The sequence below is a fragment of the Crocodylus porosus genome, unplaced genomic scaffold, assembly GCF_001723895.1.
Source record: "Crocodylus porosus isolate Cpor-Errol unplaced genomic scaffold, CroPor_comp1, whole genome shotgun sequence".
NCBI lineage: Eukaryota > Metazoa > Chordata > Crocodylia > Crocodylidae > Crocodylus > Crocodylus porosus.
The window spans coordinates 6440128-6460846 of NW_017728951.1; the positions used below are offsets into that span (position 1 = coordinate 6440128).

Genomic DNA, 20719 nt, shown 5'->3' on the forward strand with positions numbered 1-20719 from the left:
TCTTTCAATAATCTTTATAGTGCCCCTACTGCCATTCTAAAAAATGGGGATGCTGAATACATGAGACACTGAGGCTGCTAATTAGCATGCTCCAGCAGACTTGATTAACTATAGCGCATTGGAACAGTGCTGGAAGTGCAGTGTGTTGGAGCAGGCATTCTGCATGTCTACAGGCACCTTGAGAGCTTAATTCTCAGGTACGTAAAAGCCACTTGTATTATTCCACCAATATAAAGGGGCTGTTGAACCCACTTTAAATCATCTTTATACAGTCAGAGCTGTGTAAAGGAACCTTACTATAACTGAGAATTCATGCTCAATGCTGCTACTGACTACAAAGGGACATATGCTACAAATAGGTAAGAAAATGTGGACAGACACTACACTTAATCTGAGCCTTCAAGAGGCCAAGGCAACAGTGGGCATGACTTCAAGCAATAGAGGCCATTTGCAAAAAAATTAGATGCTGAGTTCTGTGTTCCCAGTCCAATGTTCTACTCCGAAAATAACCAATCACCCATCAAAGATGATACCTTCCTGCTCCTACATACACCAATCCTGACAATCTCATGCATGAGAGCAAAGGTCAACTGAAGTAGTTCTAAAATACAAAGCTCTGTCTGGCTGACATATCTATACCACCAAACTCCCTGGTTTAGATTCAGATATGCCAGTGCTTTCACTGACCCTGTGTCATTTCAAGAACTGGTGTCACTATTCCAGAATAAAAAATTCACCCTGCTAGCAGACACTGTTTCTCTGAGGGAGTTTTGATGATACAGTGTCAGTCCAATAAAAGATACCACTCACAAAATCCCTCTTTTTTATAATTACTGGACAATTGCTCCAACACTAGCATAGCTTTGTTTAAAATTTCTGCGCTGGCTGAGTTTACATAAAGTAGACCTTAGCTCTATAGAAATTACTTTGTCATTAAGTAAGTGCAACATTGGTATGATAAGCATAAGAACAATATGGACTGGGCCAAAGGATGCCAAAACAGCAAGGCATTTTTGTAATGGTGTACTAACATTTTTAGAGTCAAATAGAAAGACCCATGGTTACAAGAAGCACCGTGTTGTGAGAACTGGTGAGCCATTAACAACGTTTATAGCCTTTGACATTGCTGAATCAGAGAAATTTGGAATCACACCAGTCTCAGAGCAGCAAAATTCCCGTAGAAGTCCAGGCCAATTAGCTACTTGGAATGTGTAAGAGCAGCCATCGTGTCCAGAGACACCTTTTTTTTTTATTAGGTATCTGCTTTTGCACCAAGATTCTTCTTCACTGCATGTTTCCCCTAATCTCATTCTCCAAAATGGCTGGACCAGTTTTGATGCAACAGTTTTTTTAAAATAAGCCAGAGGCAGACACCCAGCATTGCAAACTTGAGTTCAAATACTTTTCAGTTGCTAGTGGGGAAAGTGATAAGGTGGGCTTAAAGCAAGTAGCACCGGACAACCTTAATTTATAGGCTAGGGACAGACATTACACATAAACCGATTTAAGTAATCAGAAACTGGTTTAAACCTATAACAGAACAGATATTCAGTGCATATAAACCAGTTTGAAAATGACTGAAAATGGTTTGAGATGGTTGAATGTAGTATCAGATTTAACTGATTTGGGTCAAACAGTTTATGCAGTGTCTGTCCCAGACCCCTTCCTGGTTTAACTTAAACCAGAGTCCATCATCATCCCATATGCTTTGCAGCCCTGGGCAAGGCTCTCTGCTCTAGAGACCAGACTGGCCCCGCCCCTCTGCTCCCTAGCTAGAGCTCTGGCGAGATGGCAGGGACAGCAGGGTTTGCCTGGATTCCCCCTGCCCCCCCCCCAGCTAAAGCAGGGATTCCCCCCCTCCCCTTTCCCACAGCACAGACCATAACCAGCATGTGGTATGCTAGCTAATGCTGAGAGGTTTCTGTGTAAGGCAGACAAGTCAGTGTCCGCTTAGGGCTTTTTGGAGCTAATCAACTGGTCAGCTGTTCCTTCCTTGGAAAGAGTTGCTTAAGAAGAGCTTGAACTAATGAGAGAGGCTTTTGTTTTCTTGATGGGGTGCTAAAATCTCTGTTATCAATTCCCTGTTCCTGATCAGAGGCAGGAAGGGGGAAACTACTCCCTAATCAGAGTGTCCTGCCAGGGCCTGGCCATGCCTTCCCCCCTCCCCCAGCTGAGTATGGTGGGAAGAAAGGGAGGAGTACTCTAGTGCCCCCTGGCTTCTAACCTGAGCCACTGCAGGCATGCACCTGCATTTCTTCAGTCCAGAGGGAATGTCTGTATGGTTCTAAACTGGTTCAACCTAGCCAGGTTAGACTAACCTGCAAAAATTGAATCAATTCAGGCTCAGGCTTTTTGAATGTCTGTTCCTAGCCATAGACAGGGCCACCAGCTCTACAATACAATATTTATAATAATAAAAATAATCAGAGTGCCCAAGTAAGATGCAATGCAAACTTTTAAACAGTTAAATTGCAATCGCTCTCTTTGGTTAGATAGTAAAGAAATTAATATCACATAAAAACAAATTAAAATGCAAGTCCTGGACAATTTTGAATTTGTTTTTGTGCCCCAAATGAAACAAGAATGCTACTCTTAACAATTTATTTTAGAAATGAAAATGAGAAATGGAAGATAATGTAATCCACCCCCTTCAGAACCAAATACAAGCCATTCTCGACAACCCCATAGTACAAGGAAGGACATGTCAAGTAAAATTTAAGATAATACAATCGTGAAATACACAAAAAAGTCACAAAATTCATGCTCTCTAATGCAGCAAAAAAAAAATCTCTCTCATTCTGTCTGAAGAATTGATACTTGCTGCCCGCATTAGCTCTCTGGGTGATTTACTTATTTGATTGAGATTACTCATATGAAGTGGTGTGATTACATTTGTCACACAGGATCTCAGATATATATCAATTATGTTTAAATGCAAATTTCTTTAAGTTCACTGGCTGAGCATCCAGCTGCAAAGGCACAGCTCTCCAAAGGCTAATTACATTGGTCAACTGGGCTGAACAATGATAGGAGTGGTGAAAGAGACTGATTAGGAGGGCTTATTGTGATTATAGTGCTTAGAAGAAAATAACCCATATTTAGACAAAACAATATGTATGGGATAGGAATATTCAGTATTAGTAGGGAACTATTGAATTCAAGGGGGCTGCTCCCTGATTTTGTTGGCAGAATGCAGGGCCCAGCAGCCGTTTCACAGGCAGAGTGCAATGCTCCCCCCCCCCCCACCGATTGGCTGAGGGGCCCCGGTGGTCCTACCCTCACTGTTGATTGGCTGCAAGGGCTGTCCATCATCTAGGCCTACCCCTACTGCCAACTGGTGAGAGGGGAGGGGCCACATGACAAACAGCCTCCACAGCCATCTTGCTAGCAGTCCTCTGAATGGGCAGCTCCCTCTCCCCTCTTCCCTGTCCTGGCAGGATGTCATAGCACCCTGAAGAGTTCTGGTTCCCTTTGAGAGGCCAGTATTTATTTTCTGTAACTTTGTTTTTTCCCCCACCCCATGGATTTTGCAAGTATTGCCTGAGTATCATGGGCAATGCCAGATTTTGGTAGGTCCTTAAATATTAGTTCCGGAACATCAAAAGGGGAGCCTCATCTAGATGGATGGCTCTGGGGCAGCATCTGGTGTTAGCAGAATATGTCTCACTGAAGACTTTTACCTTATTTCACAGATAAAATTGCTTAGATTTAGGCAGAGCAATCTGCCTTTGGAATGGCAGCATTCTTAATGGAAGACCTGGCAAACACCAGCCATTCAGACAACAGCAGTCACTGAGATGTCTCTCTGAAACTTGGATAGCATGGGACAGGTCCAAAGAATTCTCCAGTGTGTGTGCCAGCAGAATGGCAGGGGGATCTTTCTTGGAAATCATTATTACCTCTTCCTTACAGGTGACAATAATGAAAATTTCTCTTTAAAATGACAACTAGAATTCTGGGTAAAGGGTATATCACTTGGTGTGGACACTTTATCCAATAATCTATCTGCTACAATCTCCCATTTTTGGGAAGGAACTCTGAGATATCCATAGCAAGGCAATGCCCACAGTATCTGGGCTTCCTCAGATCTGTAACTCAATAAATTGTTTTTTGGTTTTACTACAGTATGGACAGGCTAGCTTTGGTAAATAATTGTGTTGTGCCTGCTGAAGAATTAGGACCCCTAAGTATATCTTTTAGATCTACGTATCATTAACTATAAGATACTGAATGAATTTGGCATATGAGAATCACAGTCAATATAGCAGCAAGAAGTTGTTCTAATATAAAAATGAACAAGGATTCACATTAACTTTGTATTAAATTTAGCATGAATTTTGCTGAGAAAACTGCTGGTTCAAACCCCTCTATTTTACCTCACAACATCCTTCTCTACAGCTGGATTCAACTGTCAGTGACTTAGGTAGTCAGTGTCCTTTCCCTGACCTTTGTGGAGGTTAATCCGTTATCTCCCACATATGCCAGGAAATAAGAGAGAGGTTAAAAAAAAACAAACCCAAAGGTTTATTGAAGGCCTTTTGGGAAGACGGCTGAGTTTGTGGCATGCTGGGCTTATGCAAGGAGAACAAAGCATAATTCATGTTGTTTTGGAACCAAGATCTTATGCAAGGCACAAACTGCCTATGCCTCTGTTTGCCCATATATAAAATGGGTGCATTAATACTTACGTAACATTTAATTACATTGATGTACATTAATATAACATTTAATTACATTAATACTTACATAACACTCAAGGGCACTGTGAAGTGTCAAGAGTTCATTATGGTTCATACAAAAAGTTGAGATCCTCAAATGAAAGGTGATACATGCTGTTTAGTATTAATTTTGAAACTCCCTGAAACATAAACTCCTTTCCCTCCCACACAAATATCTGTAAATAAAATTGCAGATCCAACTGCCTCATTGACACTGCAATTTATTGGCAACCTTTAGAATTGAATAAAATAGGTCTCTCTTCCTTTCTTTTAGTCCCTAACCAGTTACCTTTCCTCAAAACACAACACTAGCTAGAGGTGTTTTAGTTGCATCAGTAGTTTTGTGTTAGTAATCATATATATTATGCATTCATGTATTATACATTCTTATATGATTTTGCTGTCTATCCATTGGGCAATAACCACATTATGTCAAAAGTGCTTCCAATTTCTATGCAATGGGACAGATGTATTGTGGTGTCCCTTAGGGTTTTTTCTCAGACCATTACTTTTCAGTATTATATACACATCCTAACCTTAATGTTTTAACGGTGTATGCTGGAACTTTCATGCTGATACCAGTGCACTCAGCTCCTGGATATTTTGCTGGTGTCCCTTAATTCTACTGTTCTGCCTTTAACAAAGTGTTTGTGTGTTCTTTTTTAAAAATGAAGCATAGGAAAAATGTCTAGGAACCTTATACAGATAAGGTTCCTACCTTTTATAATATTTCACAAGAATTAATAGAATTATTTGGGGAAAAAACCTGATTAATTTTGATAAATTTCTTTTCATATTTTTGTTAATTTTTTTATCTCTTGGAGAATATGCAAATGCCTCTTAGGTCTGTTGAATGTTAAAATTGTCTTTTAAACTAAAGTTAAAATCATCTTATATTTCAATTTTATTAAAGATCATTTGAAGTAGTAGGGTTAAATATAGGTCTAATCAAAATACATTTGAATGTTGTTGAATGCTGAGGTCCTGACCCAGTCCATTGCAATTGCTAATCATCTGTATTTTTGGAAAAAATAAGAATCCTATTGGCCCTTTCATTGAGAACCTAACTCAACAATTACAAAAAAAGCTCCATTAAGGAATAAAGAAAGCAAAAAATTGGATTCGATGCTGGTTATTTTAGTTAAAGCCAAGAGGGAAAGCAGCATATGCAACTAATACTATGTGACATACAGAAAACTAGAAGTCTCGGTTCCAAAATTTTGGAACCGAGACTTCTAGTTTTTTGTATGTCTTTTTGTCTCAGACCAACACAGCTACCAAGTACACCCCTAATACTATGGGAGGTTGTTCTATAGTATTTCTTCCTGGTCTATGCTTTAGAGTCTACCTGGCCAAACGAACTAGCTCTTGGAGACATCAAATCAATGGCCTCCCTCAGGGATCAGTATTAATGCCTCTCCTTTTCAACCTGTGCATTAATGACCTGCCTGTGACCAGCTCACAAAAAGGTGTTTACAATGATGACAACGGCTTTGCCACCCAAGCCCATGACTTTTCAAATGTGGAGCTCACACCTGATGGAGACATGAGACTGATGTCAGAGTACTGCCTAAAATGGCACCTCAAACCATATACCTCAAAGATTGTTTCAAGTGATTTCCATCTGCATAAAGCCAGCATTAATCATGAACTCACTATCAACTTAAACGGTCAGCCTCTCAAATTCAAAACCTACTCATTTTATCTTGGGGTTCCTCTTGACTGGATTTTAACTTATAAATCACATCTCCAGAAAACTACTTTAAAAATCAAAATGAAGAATAACCTAATTACCAAACTTGCAGGCTCCACTTGGGATGCCAATGCCTCCCTACTACATGCATCTGCTCTCGCACTGTTATTCAGTTGCAGAATACTGTGCCCCTGTATAGGCTCGGTCATCGCACAGCAAACTAGCGGATACCCAACTGCATGCTACAATGTATCTTGTGTCAGGCACATTGCACCCTGCTCCACTCCCATGCTTACCAGTCCTCAGTAACATTGCACCCCCTCATCTCCGCCACACAAATGGTGAAGTAAACTTACTAGCCGGCTCTGTGATACTCCTATGCTGCTAGTGCATTGGGACATTTCATAGATTTCATAGACATTATGGCTGGAAGGGACCTCGGGAGATCATCGAGTCCAGCCCCCTGCCCAAAGGGCATATTCCACCCACCAATAGCTCAGCTCCACTCAAGACATCCAATATGGTCTACCCTTTCAAAATCCTTTAACTTTTCCTTACTTACTCGATAGCACGAAGAATAGTCAGCACAAGCACCAATCAATTATCACATCATCTCTGACCCTACAGTCAATAAACTTTAATTGGCCATGCCATTATTGGGCACTTGTCAACCATTTTTGAACTGGACAGGGTCACTGTGCCTCAAACGTATACCAACGGGACCTTAGCAATGACAACAAATGCCCTTGTGGACAAGTTCAAAACATGTCCCATATTGTTGACTCATGTTCATCTACTAGGCTAGCTTGTGGCCTTCAAGCTCTTCACACTGGTGATGTCATTGCCTTAAGATGGCTGAAACAATATGCTGAAATCACAGCTGTTACATAAAATGGTATTTCTGGTCATGGGAAAACAGTTAAGAGCCTGTTTGCCTGTAATTTCCAGCTAAATTTGCAAATTTTTTTGTAAAGATTGTCCTTGATGCCTTACTCCAGTGGCTCATGGCTCAAGAATTGGGCTCAGTGCCTGAATAAATATCTACACTGGGATTTTTATCTGATTGAGACCCAAATTCAATCTCTGTGGCATGTCTAGGGAAATTATTACAAGAGTTTATTTTAAGGTTCTGACTGAAGTTAGTTGAAAACTTATAAGTAAATAAAATTGTGCTATCAAATGATTAGAGTATAGTTCCAATGTTTTCTTATGACTTTGAAAACTTTACATCAATTTCCTGATGAAACTGATATTTGATTATCAAATCACTCTTACCTCATAATGTTATCAAACTGTCTGACCCAATTAAATAAAATAGTACTCCTTATATGAAGAACTGTACATTGTGATTTATTGATGTGGGTCTATGGGGTATATTTAGGTTTCATATTTTGCCTACAACTTTGTAAAATGCCTTGGGAAGTTGCTTCATGGGAGGTACTATCCAAGCTTATTACTGTATTAAACCAACTGTTTCTTTAGCTAAGAGGACTAGACTAAATTCAACAAAAATTGATGAAGCTTATAATTTTTAGCTTTATTAATACTCATTTCAGAAATCCTCCACCTGTGTTATCATATATACTCGAATCCAAGATTTTTCCATCCCCATTCAACTGGCCCCATTCAATTGTCTTGGGTTCAAGTACTGGCCTAGGGCACAAGGCTGCTCTGGCTTTAGAGTGTATCGTGCAGCAAGGCAGCACAGGGGAAACTGTGTGGTAGTGCGGGGAATACAGGGAACAGTGCACAGAGCATTGGTCTGCGGAGTTTGTGTAGGGGCAGGAGAGCTGCTTTAGCTCTAACTCCAGCCCTGACCTGGGCTTGAGACTGGAGCTGCCACCAGCACTTGTGCCTGGTCAGGCCAGGGCCAGAGCCAGAGCTGCTGCACACAGGGTATGTGTTGGTGGGGGAAGGGCAGGCAGCAGGGGAGGAACCATGGGGACATAAGTGGAGAGGGGCAGGCAACAGAGGGAGGCACTGGTCGGGGGTCAGGAAAGTTAGGGGAGGCAGGGGAACTGTGGTCTGCTTTCCCTGCTGCAGATCATCTCTCTGGCCCTGCCTTTAGATCCTCTTTCTGGCCCTGTCTCCAGCTATCTGTCAGCTGCAGGCAGGCAGCAGATAAGATGCCTGTGCCCCTGTATGAGCCCTGAGTCCCTGTGTTGTGCCCTCGTACCGCCAACACCTGTCACAAAGCACCCTACAACATACATGCAGACCCCAACACTGAGCTGAGAAGAACCCCCACGCTTAGGCACAACCCCAAGGAACCCCAGCCCTGGCAACCTTATACACAGCCAGGGATCCCATGCCCCTGTGGCTCAGTCACAGCCTCACAGACCCTGACCCTGGCACCCACACACCATCTCAGGAGTCAAACTCAGGCACCCTGTGATTTGGACACGTGCATAGACATTCTCCCCGTCATCCCCATCAGAAGCAGTGTGGGCAGCTGCTAGGTCAGGGTGGTCAGGGACACAACGCTGGGACTAGGCCTATGCAGAGGTGACCTTGTGACCTCTGGAGCTTGGCCACTGTCAGCGGGTTCCTGAGCCATGTGCACCTGGGGTGTTACAAAGGTTTTCTGGCCTGCAGCTAGAGTCCCAGAGTACTAAGGCCACAGGGCGGGAGGGGGTGAGTAATGAGTGGGGGTGGCACTAAAAATCCAAGCTGAGGCAACGGGTAGATACCCCTGGAAACTTCAGGAGCAGGTAAGGCATGGCCAGCTGCTTCAGCGTTGCAGGTAGAGGTCACTGGAATTTTCCAGGGTAGGGTGTGGGGCACTGCTAGCATCAGAGGCATATGCAGGAAGCCTCTGAAAAAAACCGAGGTCATAGGGGTGCAGCCCTGCTCAACCTGGAGAAGGGGGCCGCATCTAGATGGAGGGACAGCAGTGCACCAGGACCTACACCTATGCGCACCCAACGTTTCATCCATCTCCTCGCAGCCACTTGAAAATCATCAGCCCAGTCAAGGGTGTTTGGTTAGTACAGGGTAGAGTAGCTGACTCCACACAGGATAGCTGGCCACTGTCTTGGGCAGAAAAAGCCATGTCCCATGGTGACCAGCTGCTGGATCATGTCCACAAGGTCACATGTGATGTTCTGAAGCCTCCAGTGCGAGTCACACATGATGACAAGCAGGACATACTGCAGCTCCTGGGCTTGCATGTGGGTGGTGGGGCGCCGTGACAGGGTGTAGAAATACAGGTTGGGAAATACAGACACGTGTGATTAACAAGGGAGGGCACTTGCCTGGGGCTCTTCCAGAAGCTTCTGGGCTGGGCAGAGGGGAGGGTCTAAGGTGAGGTGGCAGAGGGTTGAAGCCTGGTTGCTCTCACCCAGCAGCCAATCAGGGATGGCCCAGGCACTTGGCTGCACTCTGCAATCTCTCATAGCTCAGGGAGCCTGCAGGGCATGCTGGGAGGCATGCAGGAGTTCCCCCCTACCTGTAGGACTTGGCCGGTGCAGGCTGCCTGCACATCTCCCACCCTGCCCTCCACCAGGATGGATGTATATAAAGTTCACTCTCAATCTAAACTAGATTGCTCAGAGAAAACTGCATAACTTAGATCAATTCCTCCCCTGGCTTTCTGAATGTCTGTACATGGTCTGTGGGGGGATTTGATAAGAGTCTTCAAACATGTAAAGGGTCATTAGAAAAGGATGGTGATAGACTAGTGGTGTACTCAAGCTATGACCTTTGGGATGGATCCAGACTAGAAAGCTGTGTCATTCAACCAGTGGGACTCCCAAAAGATCTAAAAAATTGGTGGTAGCCAAGTAGTGACAGTGTTAAGTGCTGAAGGGTTGGTCTATGGTCAAATCAATCCATGGCTAATCTGGCTAGCATACAATCTTTCTAGGTAACAGAGCATCAATGGGTACTAATGATCATAGTTTGAATCATCTTTATTTAGTTAAGATTTCATTGCAGAAAGTACAAGAATCATAAGAGTCACTTCAAATCTATAAACTCTGGTTATTACTATTTAACTATAATTAGTTAAAGACTAATTACAAGCTTCAAAACATATTGCAGAATTCACAGGGCCAGATTTTCAGCTGTTTGCCACAACTCCTCCAGCTTCCATGGAGTTGTGCTGATTTACACTAGTTGATTCTAAGTAATTTAAGTAATAGTCAAAGTCATACTGCTTTATACTGCAAATCTTCACATTTTGTCATATAAAAGCAAAACCTGGGTATCAAAAGCCCCTAGGCAACTGCTGATCCTTCTGGACCATGTTATAAGTATGAGAGGTCACATATGCCTAGGCAGGAGTATGGAGGAGTGGAGGCTGCCCAGATCTTCCATCCCCCTTTAGACCATTGAGACAGAATTCAAAGTCTGGACTTTAAGTGCCTCAACAGCTGTAACCACATGTGGGTCTGGGAATTGAACCTGGGTCTCCCATGCAGACAATGACTCTACCACTAAACTGCAACAGAAGAGGAGGCAGAGAAATAAACATAAAGTGAGAGGGAAAACTATGGTACTGACCCAGGGAAGTTTTGTGTGAGCAAAGGAGGGACAAAAAAACTCCTGGGAAGTGGACCCAAAGGAGGTAAAATGGGAAGAATTAGGGGTGTTTTTGACCTTGGTTTGTTAGTATGTTCATGCCACAGACTAACTGCGCTGCCACCACTGTAATATTTACTGCCATTGCTTATTTGGGACTGGGATTCAAATAAACGATTCAATTCTCACGATATTTTTTCCCCTAACTCCCACTGGTTTTGAATAGGTGTGATGCGAGGAAAGAAATTGGTAGAGGAAGAGGAGATAGCTTTTTTGGGGAGCCAGTTGGTAGCTTGCTGCCTTGAAATGGATCCTAGTTGGAGCTGTACACAAAAGGTAGGGGAGGGGGAAGTGGGCAGTATCGTTTGTCAGCTCAGGTCTCCGTAGAACACAGTTTGAGAACCTCTAACTTAATGCTTTCAAGACACAACAGAAAATCGGTAAAACTTGTCTTTTTCTCAAGGCTAAGTAAGCACTCCAAGTGTTGTCTATTAATGTTTTCACCAGATGAAAAACAATTGATACTGAAATAAAAGCAGATGTGGTAAGGGTTGCCTGTTAATAACACAGGCCACATATTTTAGCATTAAATTTCTGTGAAAAATCTAAATTCCACCCCCACACATTATGAGATTTACACATCTGCTGGGGAAGTGGAGCCAATTTAAACCCTTGTTGATGTGACTAATAAGGTTAGATAATTGGATTTCTGGCAGATTAGTTAAACAGTAGCCAAGCAGTCAATTCTAAGTTCTCTTTGCAAGTAAAGCAGGACAATGATAATTGGTAGTTGCATGTACACTAAAACTAAGTATGAAAGGCTACCTAGGTAGCGGTAATATATTTGAAGAAGGCATGAATACCTTCTTACAACGCATACATCTGCTTCTGTTATGTAGAGAACACTGGTCACTACAGATGGTGAATAAGCAACAGCCTGCCTAACAGACAAGAAAAACAGCACAGAGAAGCATCAGGGAGCTAGACTGGATTCCTCCGGTTCTTGGGACCAGGTCCAGGCCCAGATCAAACTTTAAGCTTCAGCACAAGTGTGAGATCTGGAAAGCACTGTCTCCAGGGATGGTCATCTCAGAGTGCTGTCATAACCACACAGCTTGGAGGGAAGAAAAGAGGGATGGGACTTGGCTGCTGTGAACATACAGTGTGAGAAGTCCCTCTCCTCAGTGGAACAGTTTTTATTGGACATTTACAGGTGCTTTGTGTCCCCCAATGGGTGCCAGCCCACAAAAGCACCTGGCCCACTGAGTTGCATGTTGAAAAGAAAAGAATGTCTGAGGTGGGACAGAGAAAGGCACGTGATCACAGACACATGAAACTGGTCTCTTTTTCTAAAAGTATTCTCATGGCCCAACAATAAGACAGTGTCAAATTCTATGCCAATTACAGTCTATGACCTTAATTATTTTTAACAAGTGAGCCAAACCTTAAAATCAGAAGTGGGCTGAGGGCTGCATAGACAAGTGTTATGGTTCTATATTTGAGCGTATACCAATATAAATTAAATAATATTAGAATGTGATATTTTAAGTAATATTAGAATAGATACCTTTTTTGTAATTTTAGGCTTATTACTACAAAGCAAAAAGTTTAATACTCTGTAGTATTTTTTTAAATTTTATTAAAAAAGTAACTTTAAGCTTAAACAATGCCCTGTGCAACAGCAGGGATTGAGATGAATGGCTCACCAGCTTGCATTAGCCTGGAAGGAGCTGGATTTCTGGGTTCTTAGGACACCTACAGACAAGGTCCAATGTGTTCTGATTAGAACACATCAGGGCAGACTCACTTAATTGATTATTATATGCTGAATAACAACCTGATTAATCAGAATGCTCCAGAGTGCTACAGCATCTTGTGTATTCAGCATCCCCACATTTCAAAATGGCACAAGGGGTGCTTTAACTAAAGTTTGTCAAATGAACTTTAAAGTGTCCCCAACTGTCATTTTGAAACAGATACACAAGACACTGCGGGTGTTTTAATTAGAGTGGCTTCTGAGACTCACTCTAAATTCCTCCCACCCCAGATCATATATAAAAATGCTCTTAGTGTTGGTGGGGGAATGCAGAATCTCAGGCCTGTGGAAGGGGAGGGCAGATTAGCTGCCTGCACTGCCAGTAACCTACCAGTGGTGTCTGCTGACGGGAGAACCATGTACTTTGGGAACATGGGACAATGTGGGAGTGGGACAATGCTCTGCCCTAGAGCAGCCGGGCTTTCTTTGAAATAGCTTTCTTTTGTTTTCAAGAGCAGGTCTTCACTGCCTTTCCCCTTTCAGCTACAAAAGCTTTCACAGGTTCCAGAGCCCAGGAGCTGAGCGTTGCTGCCATTCGCTCCACTTTCTCCTTCTGCTACTGAATTCAGAGCCACAACTTCTGTATAGTTCAGGAGTCCAGAAGCTGAGTGCTGCTGTGGCTCCTTAGCCTCTCTTTTCCCTGTTGCTAGGGAGGAGAGGAGGGTGAACAGTGGTTGTGCTCAGCTCCTGGGCTTCATTAGATATAAAAGTGCATTCCAAACTCATTGCACAAGAGTTCACCACTTCTTCAGCTGTCATATTAACACATCTATTATGAAAGAAGCTATACTGACATGAGAATGCACGCTGAATATTTTTACTGACACTCAAGGCATCTCTGATTTAAGCATGAAGCATTTCTCTTCTCAATAGGGGAAGAGAGTTTAGGTTAAATATTTAAGATGTTCATCTATTAAAATCACCAGACTATTCTATGCAAAGCTTATTCTGTCAAAAATATATAGGGCCGTAAATTTAACTATAAACCTACCCTTGTATTTTTCATGATCCATATAATTGTCCAAATAAAAAAAATGACAAGTAACAAAAGTGAACAACTGACCCCTGAATATTAAAATGGCTTCCCACTGAGTGCTTCAGTTTTTACACCAGAGTTAAAATACAAAAAACTAATTATGCAGTAATTGGATTGAAGTACAATCCTGTTTATGTCTTTCCTGTAAAGCATGTAGTGCAACACAATCCAAAAATAATAAAAGACTGTAGTAGTTTACAGGTCATTCCTTCTATATGTTCATTTGTTTTGGATAGAGATATGTTGAAAGTTGGTTAACATTCCCAATTTATGAAAAGGTATTGGAAAGAGTAAGATTATTTTCCACCCAAGAATCAAAAGAGTCAATTCAAATCTATAAACTCTGGTTATTAGTATATAACCATAATTAGTTAAAAACTAATATCAAGCTTCAAAACATATTGCAGAAGTCATAGAGTCAGATCTTCAGCTGTTTGCCATAGCTCCATTTCCTTCAGTGGAGCTGTGCTGATTTACACTAGCTGATTCAAAGTTATTTAAATAATAGTTTAAAGTACTGCTTTATATTGCTAATTTTCACACCATGTCATATAAAAGCAAAACCCGGGTATCAAAAGCTAGTAAGATTCTGGCCTCTAATGAACACTTAGATATTCAAACCATAAGATAGTTGCAAATAATAGATCACAGGTAAAAAGACAGTTATGTCAAAATTATTTTTACTATAGTGCACTTGTTTCATAAAAATTGAAGTTAGCAGGACAAGATTTTAAATAGCTCAAGAGGGAGTTCCTCCTTTCCCACCACAGGGTAAAATTTCATACATGTTATATTAGTACTTGATTAGCATTTTGCAGTAGTCATATCTAGCATAAAGCCAGTGACAGTTGATGTTATACCATCTTTCTTCACATCCACACTATGGTAAAGAATATCACAATTATGGGGAAGACTGGAACAGTATGCCATTCATGTAATTGTTGGTTTCCCATTTTTTTTCATACCAAGCCTCAAAATTTCTTAGTCTGACTCACCTCAGAAGGCAGCCTGCTTTCCAAGTTACAGTAAAAAAATTAAAATACCTGTGTCTCTATTCCATCTGCAGCACAAAGATGATTTTATCTACTCCACAAAAAAAAGTTTCCAACATAACAAGAGCTTAAAACACTTAGGTGATGGACACATGACACCGTTACACTGATGTCCTTTATACTGGTTTGCACATGGATGTAATACGCTGGATGTAGCTGCCTGCAGCAGGCACTATTATATAATCTCATCACTAGGTGGCAGGGGACCTGGAAATAGCCCATTTGTATCAAGCAAAAAGCTATCCCAGGATAAAATTAACTGGAACTGCAGACACAGTTTGTTAAATGAGTGAACTCCTGGTATTCTGAGAAATTTAAATGTTTGCAGCCCCTTAGGGGTGTAATCCTGCTAAAGAAGCTAATCCCCTGGGTTGGATGCTGAAACCAAATCTCTTTGGTGGGGCAGAGGGTGGCACAGATTCATGGACTGCTGAAGTCGGATAGGTCTATTGTTTCCACTGAAGCCAGAATTGTAGTCTCTTGTCACATGTCTGTTCTACGTTTACAACAGAATAAACCAGTTTACACTGATGTGTGTGTCATGTGTCTGCTTCCTTGGGATGAAAATAGTATAGCTACATAACCTTAAAAGAAATAATGAAATCTGTAATTATACTGATCGGTGATCTTATTATTAAAACAGTATTTTTAAACCAGAGATCAATTATTGTTTCCCAAATGTAAAGTAAGTAGCTAAGCACCACTTACCATCTGGAAGCTTCTGGTAGAATGAAACTCACACTGCATCATATCAAAGAATATTGGGATTGTAGCTTTTCGAAGTTCAGTTTCAGGAATTAGTGTCATTTCTAAGATAGGCCCCACCATTTCTGGGATGAACTTGATCTTATGTTGACCTTTGGAGAGGGCGGAGAAATGAACACAGTTAATGAACAGCCACTGACTTTGCTTTAAGATTATCTTAACAAATTCTACAGTAATAAACCCACAAATACCAGGAGCATAAGATGGTACTTCTATTTTTTTTAGTCTGTTCATTAATTGCAATTTATATCCTGATTTAAGTCACTAACCCTCAGAAAAAGAAGTGAAATATGTTTTAATGCTGAGAATAAAAATTATTGAATCAAAATACCAAAGCAGAGCAGACTTTATTTCCACAAATGAACCATATTTATACCATGCATCCTGAACATTAAGTATTTTAATCACATCACGTAGATAAGAAGGAAGAGGGATAAAAACATATCAGTTGTATTAAATGATTTAAAAATCCATACCTCTCCCAGTGCACACAGTGGTCTCTGTGTCATTCCATCAAAATGTCCTTATGATTGTATACTTGTAGCCTCAAGACATGAAACAGATCTAAGCTAGAACTATAATATGTGATCTTTCTTTTAGAGTTGGTTTGAATAGCTAATTTATTTTACATTCAGGGTCAATAATTATCACTACCATTTCCTCTTCTCTCTGGCCCCACACATGCACTACAAGAATTCCAACTTAACAGTAAATTGCATATTATTAGAAATTGGACTGTTGAACTATAAACATCTAGAGCAGTTATTGTGTGCAACACCAGTGAATAATGTAAACAATACAGATTACTTAAAACTATGAATTATCTATTGAGTAATAATAAAGGCAGGGGGAAGAATAATCTGAGCTACAAGAGAGCTTTGGGAGCTCTGGACAGATAACTAGATGAGGTTAGAAAAACAAATGGACTCCCATGTTAGGACCAGACTTCCTCGGGTGAATATGGAAAGTCATTTAGATCCCCCAGCCCTTAGGTTTCTCATGTATACAGCAAAAATAATAATAATAATCTAACTCAAATAAACGTTGCCAAACTTAATCTCTTTAATGTATGTAAATTACTGGGAGATTCTTGTATAGAAGATGCTACAGAATATAGAACAAAGAATTCTATATAGCATGGATGCAAATAAGCATATGCATTTTCCATTATTTCTGAAATTTCATATGTAATAGACAACCAGTGTCTAACAGTGTACAGATTTGAACACTTCTGTCTGAAAGACTACTGCAGCAACAACTAAGATAGTGCTCATTACCAATTTCATTTTCAGTGGAAACATTAACATAAGACCAATGAAAAATAATCAAGAAGAAAGTCCTGTACTAGCAAAATATTGTCATAATTATATACTTTTCCCTCAACGAGTAACAGTATTTAAGCTGCTTCACTTGTTCCTTGGTTTAGAGTTTTAACTACGTCCAATGATACAATACTAGAAACCTACTATGAGGTGCTTACGATAGGCTAGCATTCAATAAAGACTGAAATATATGACTGCCAATTTGGAATGTTGTTAAAGAATAAGCCACAACAGCTGTAAAGCTTTCCTTTCCTTTTTCTTTCTTTTCTTTTTAATGCTATTACACTGAGCCTCTCAGGTGACAGTTTTCTTATATTAAGCCCGAAAAGTGTCAGAGCCAGTATTTCAGTATTTCAGAAAACAAATGATACTGACACAAAGTTATTCATCAGGCACAACATCAATGTCATAAAGTTCTCTGTCACACGAGGTTTTTTATTGCTCTGAGGTTAGGGATACACACTGGAAAATAAGTATTAACTTTAGAGATCCAGATGTAAAAAATAACAAATTTTAAAGTACAACACATTTTTAATCTTTGATTCTTCACCATAGATGGGGTGGTTTCCAGCATGTAACGTTCAAGAGAATAACTTGGGGGGGATTAGAGAGTAAGAATGATTAGTAGAAAAATGTTAGGATCACTCACATACTACATTGTATAGGCCTACTATCTGAAGCCTATTTAGCTCTTCCCCTCAGCAGAGTATGTAGGTGGCTCCTACTAGAATTTACACAACACTGCTGAATGGAAAAAAACCCAAGTAAAATAATCTATAGGAAATGTGGAATTAGCAGCCTTCCTGGTTACAATGTTAAGTATATTGTTTCACAAATCAGTGCTGCATTTACCTATAAAGAATAGTATTAAACATAAAGGGGGAGAAGACTACATAAGGTTACGTCAGTGCAGATGAAAATGTTACGCAATATTGACCACTATCCAACATCTAAATTTATGAGAGGGATAATATGTATTTAAGTGCGTCTATTAAGCAGTGCCATGGCAATGAAGTTAGGCGCCTGGGGCAAACCCTGCAGCAGCAGCTGGCCCTCGCCTGCTCACAGATCCGGGGGCACATGCCCCGCCATGCTTGCCCGTGAGTGTATGGAGTCACAGGAGTCTCCTCTGTGCCTGCACCCTCTGCAAATGTGCCACTTGCAGCTCTGTCCTGAGCCCCGGGGCAGTGCCTGTTGTCAACCATTCGTGGCACCCGGAGAGGTTGCCCCACTCATCCTCCTTGCTACAGCACTGCTGTTAAGATTTCAGCAAACACATCAAAAGGATGTTGTTATAAATCTTTCACTGACATCCTTCAAACTATAATGAAAGTCACATGACATATGCGATATACTTCAGTGATATACCAATATGCACATGTGCATTTGCCATGATCGAATTCAATGTTGTGCCACAGTATAAAATGTTACAGACAAAATACACAAAGAAATGATCTTATTCTGGGGCCTGACGGCATCTATTGCAGCTGTCTGTCATATTAAGAACATCCTGATAAACAACTGAACAATAAATTCACATTTTTCTCTTGGAGTGTGGGAGCTCCCACGCACAGATTCAAAATGTGACAGGTTTGGAAGAAAATTTAGGACTCTGTCTTTTGCAAGGCTGTGAAATGTGCAGCTGCTTTAAAAGCTATAGGTGGAACAGCATTTGTTCTTTATATACATGTAAAATATCTCTTTATTTTGGCATTTGCCTTGCCATAGTATGCTTTCAGCTGAATACCATATGATAAATAACATAATTAATAGCACCAAAACCAAGATATGTCATATATTAAATAATGTGAGATTTTCCTCCTCTCCCAACACTTCCTACATTTTAATTTGGGTCACAAAAATCATTAAATAATTTTCTAGCAATTTCATATCTCAATTGGGTCATATCTGAGCATGCATGGCTAATTCAGAAAATGATAAAAGTAATGATTTCTATTTATGAGAGACCCAAAGATCAGATCTATTTTTGACCTTGACCTTCCCTGCACAAAGTTAATACCTCTTGACACCTTTTCTCACACTGAATACCAGAGTGAACTGTTGAACCTAACTAATTTATAGTAGGGGAATGCAAGAATAATACTAATTTTAAATAATCCCAGGAAGTTTTGAAAAGTAAGCCTAGCTTATTTACACTTAGACAATAAAAATATTTTCATTATATTTTTCTTCCCTATCATACGCTTTACAGGGAGGGAATCATGTCTACGTTCAGTTTATAAGTATTTCAATCCTTGAAAACCATGTCAGACATGAATCAGTGTTAAAATCTACTTATATTGTGTATTTGCTTGATTACATGATTGTCTTCCAACACTTTTGTGTGTTATTTGATTGCCTAGGCTTTTAAGCCGAGGGCCAGGACCACCTATTCATTTGTGTAGTATCTACTCTATGAAGTGCCAACCCTGCTTGAGATCTCTAGACACCAGGGCTAGGAATAGATATCACACATAAACTTGTCTAAGTGATCAGAAGCTGGTTTAAATCTGTAACAGAAGACATTCAGTGCACATAAATCAGTCTGAAAATGGCTGAAACTGGTTTGAGATAAGCCTGGTTGAATGAAGTATCAGACTTAGCTGATTTGGGTCAAACTGGTTTATGTAATGCCTTCCTGGTTTAAGTTAAATCAGAGTCCTCCAGCGTCCCAAATGCTTTGCTATTCTGGGCGGAGTTCTTCTTTCTGCTCCAGCCCATCAGGGCTGGCCCCTCCCCTCTACTCCAAGGCTGCAGCTCTGGCAGAGACTGCAGGTACAGCAGGGTCTGCCTAGCTTCCTCCTGCCCCTCCCCACTACCTGCTCAAGCAGGGATTCACCCTTTCTTCTGTCTTACACAGACACCTCTCAGCATTAGCTAGTAGACCACATGGCTATGGTCCATGCTGTGGCAGACAGGACAAAGGCAGACAGGACAGTGTTGGCTTAGGGCTTTTTGGAGGTAATCAAGAGGTATCTGGTAATGTCCCTCCATTCTTTCCTTGGACAAAGTTATTTAAGAAGAACTTGAACTAATGAGAGAAGCTGCTGTTTTGTTTGATGGGCTGACAAATGCTAACAACTCCCTGTGTAACTCTATGCTCTGTTATCAACAGTGGGGGAGGGGGAAACCCTTCCCTAATCAGAGCATCCTGCAGAGCCTGGCCATGCCCCACTTCAGCTCCGTACTTTGGAAGAGAGGGGAGGGCTGCTCTAGCGCCCCCAGCTTCTAGCTTGAGTCACTGCAGGCATGTGCCTCCATTTCTTCAGTCCAGAGTGAACATCTGTACAGTTACAAACTGGTTTAGCCTAGCCAGGTTTTGATTAACCACAGAATCAATTCAGGCTCAAGCTTTTTGAATGTCTACCCCTACCTTAACAGAGTAGTGATGATAGTATGTTATAAACATGAGGTAGTAGAGGTGCACTGATACATCAGTCCCATATCATAGTAGCGCCGATATAAAGAAAATTGACAGTATTGGCAATTAGCTTTTTTTGGCTGATAATGTTTGTTGCCAATAAATGTCCTTGGCATGCATGGCCACAGTGCAGTACGCAGGTGGCCAGGAGCTCAGCCCAGAAGCATAGAGAGCAGCCAGGTCCAATTGGTAAATCAGATGTGGGGGGGAAGGGCTGGGGGGAGGAAAGTGGAGTAGGAAGGCAGACTGAGGCCCCAGGGGTGAGGGAAGGGGTGGGACTGGGGCAGGGTGCAGGACAGAGATGTGAACAGTTCATCTGGAGTGTGAGGACAGATCAAGATGCACAAAAAGTGAAATACTTTTCACTAACAATTC

General features: G+C 41.1%; 1 protein-coding gene across 2 annotated transcripts in view; it reads right to left on the bottom strand.

Annotated features, from left to right (window-relative positions):
• Nucleotides 1-20719, bottom strand: part of DOCK1 (dedicator of cytokinesis 1) — a 545238-nt gene that overhangs the window by 128493 nt on the left and 396026 nt on the right. For both annotated transcript variants that reach the window (XM_019555687.1, XM_019555686.1), the window contains exon 33: nucleotides 15545-15693. In XM_019555687.1, the coding sequence (XP_019411232.1) occupies nucleotides 15545-15693 (149 nt within the window). The remainder of the gene's footprint in view (nucleotides 1-15544; nucleotides 15694-20719) is intronic.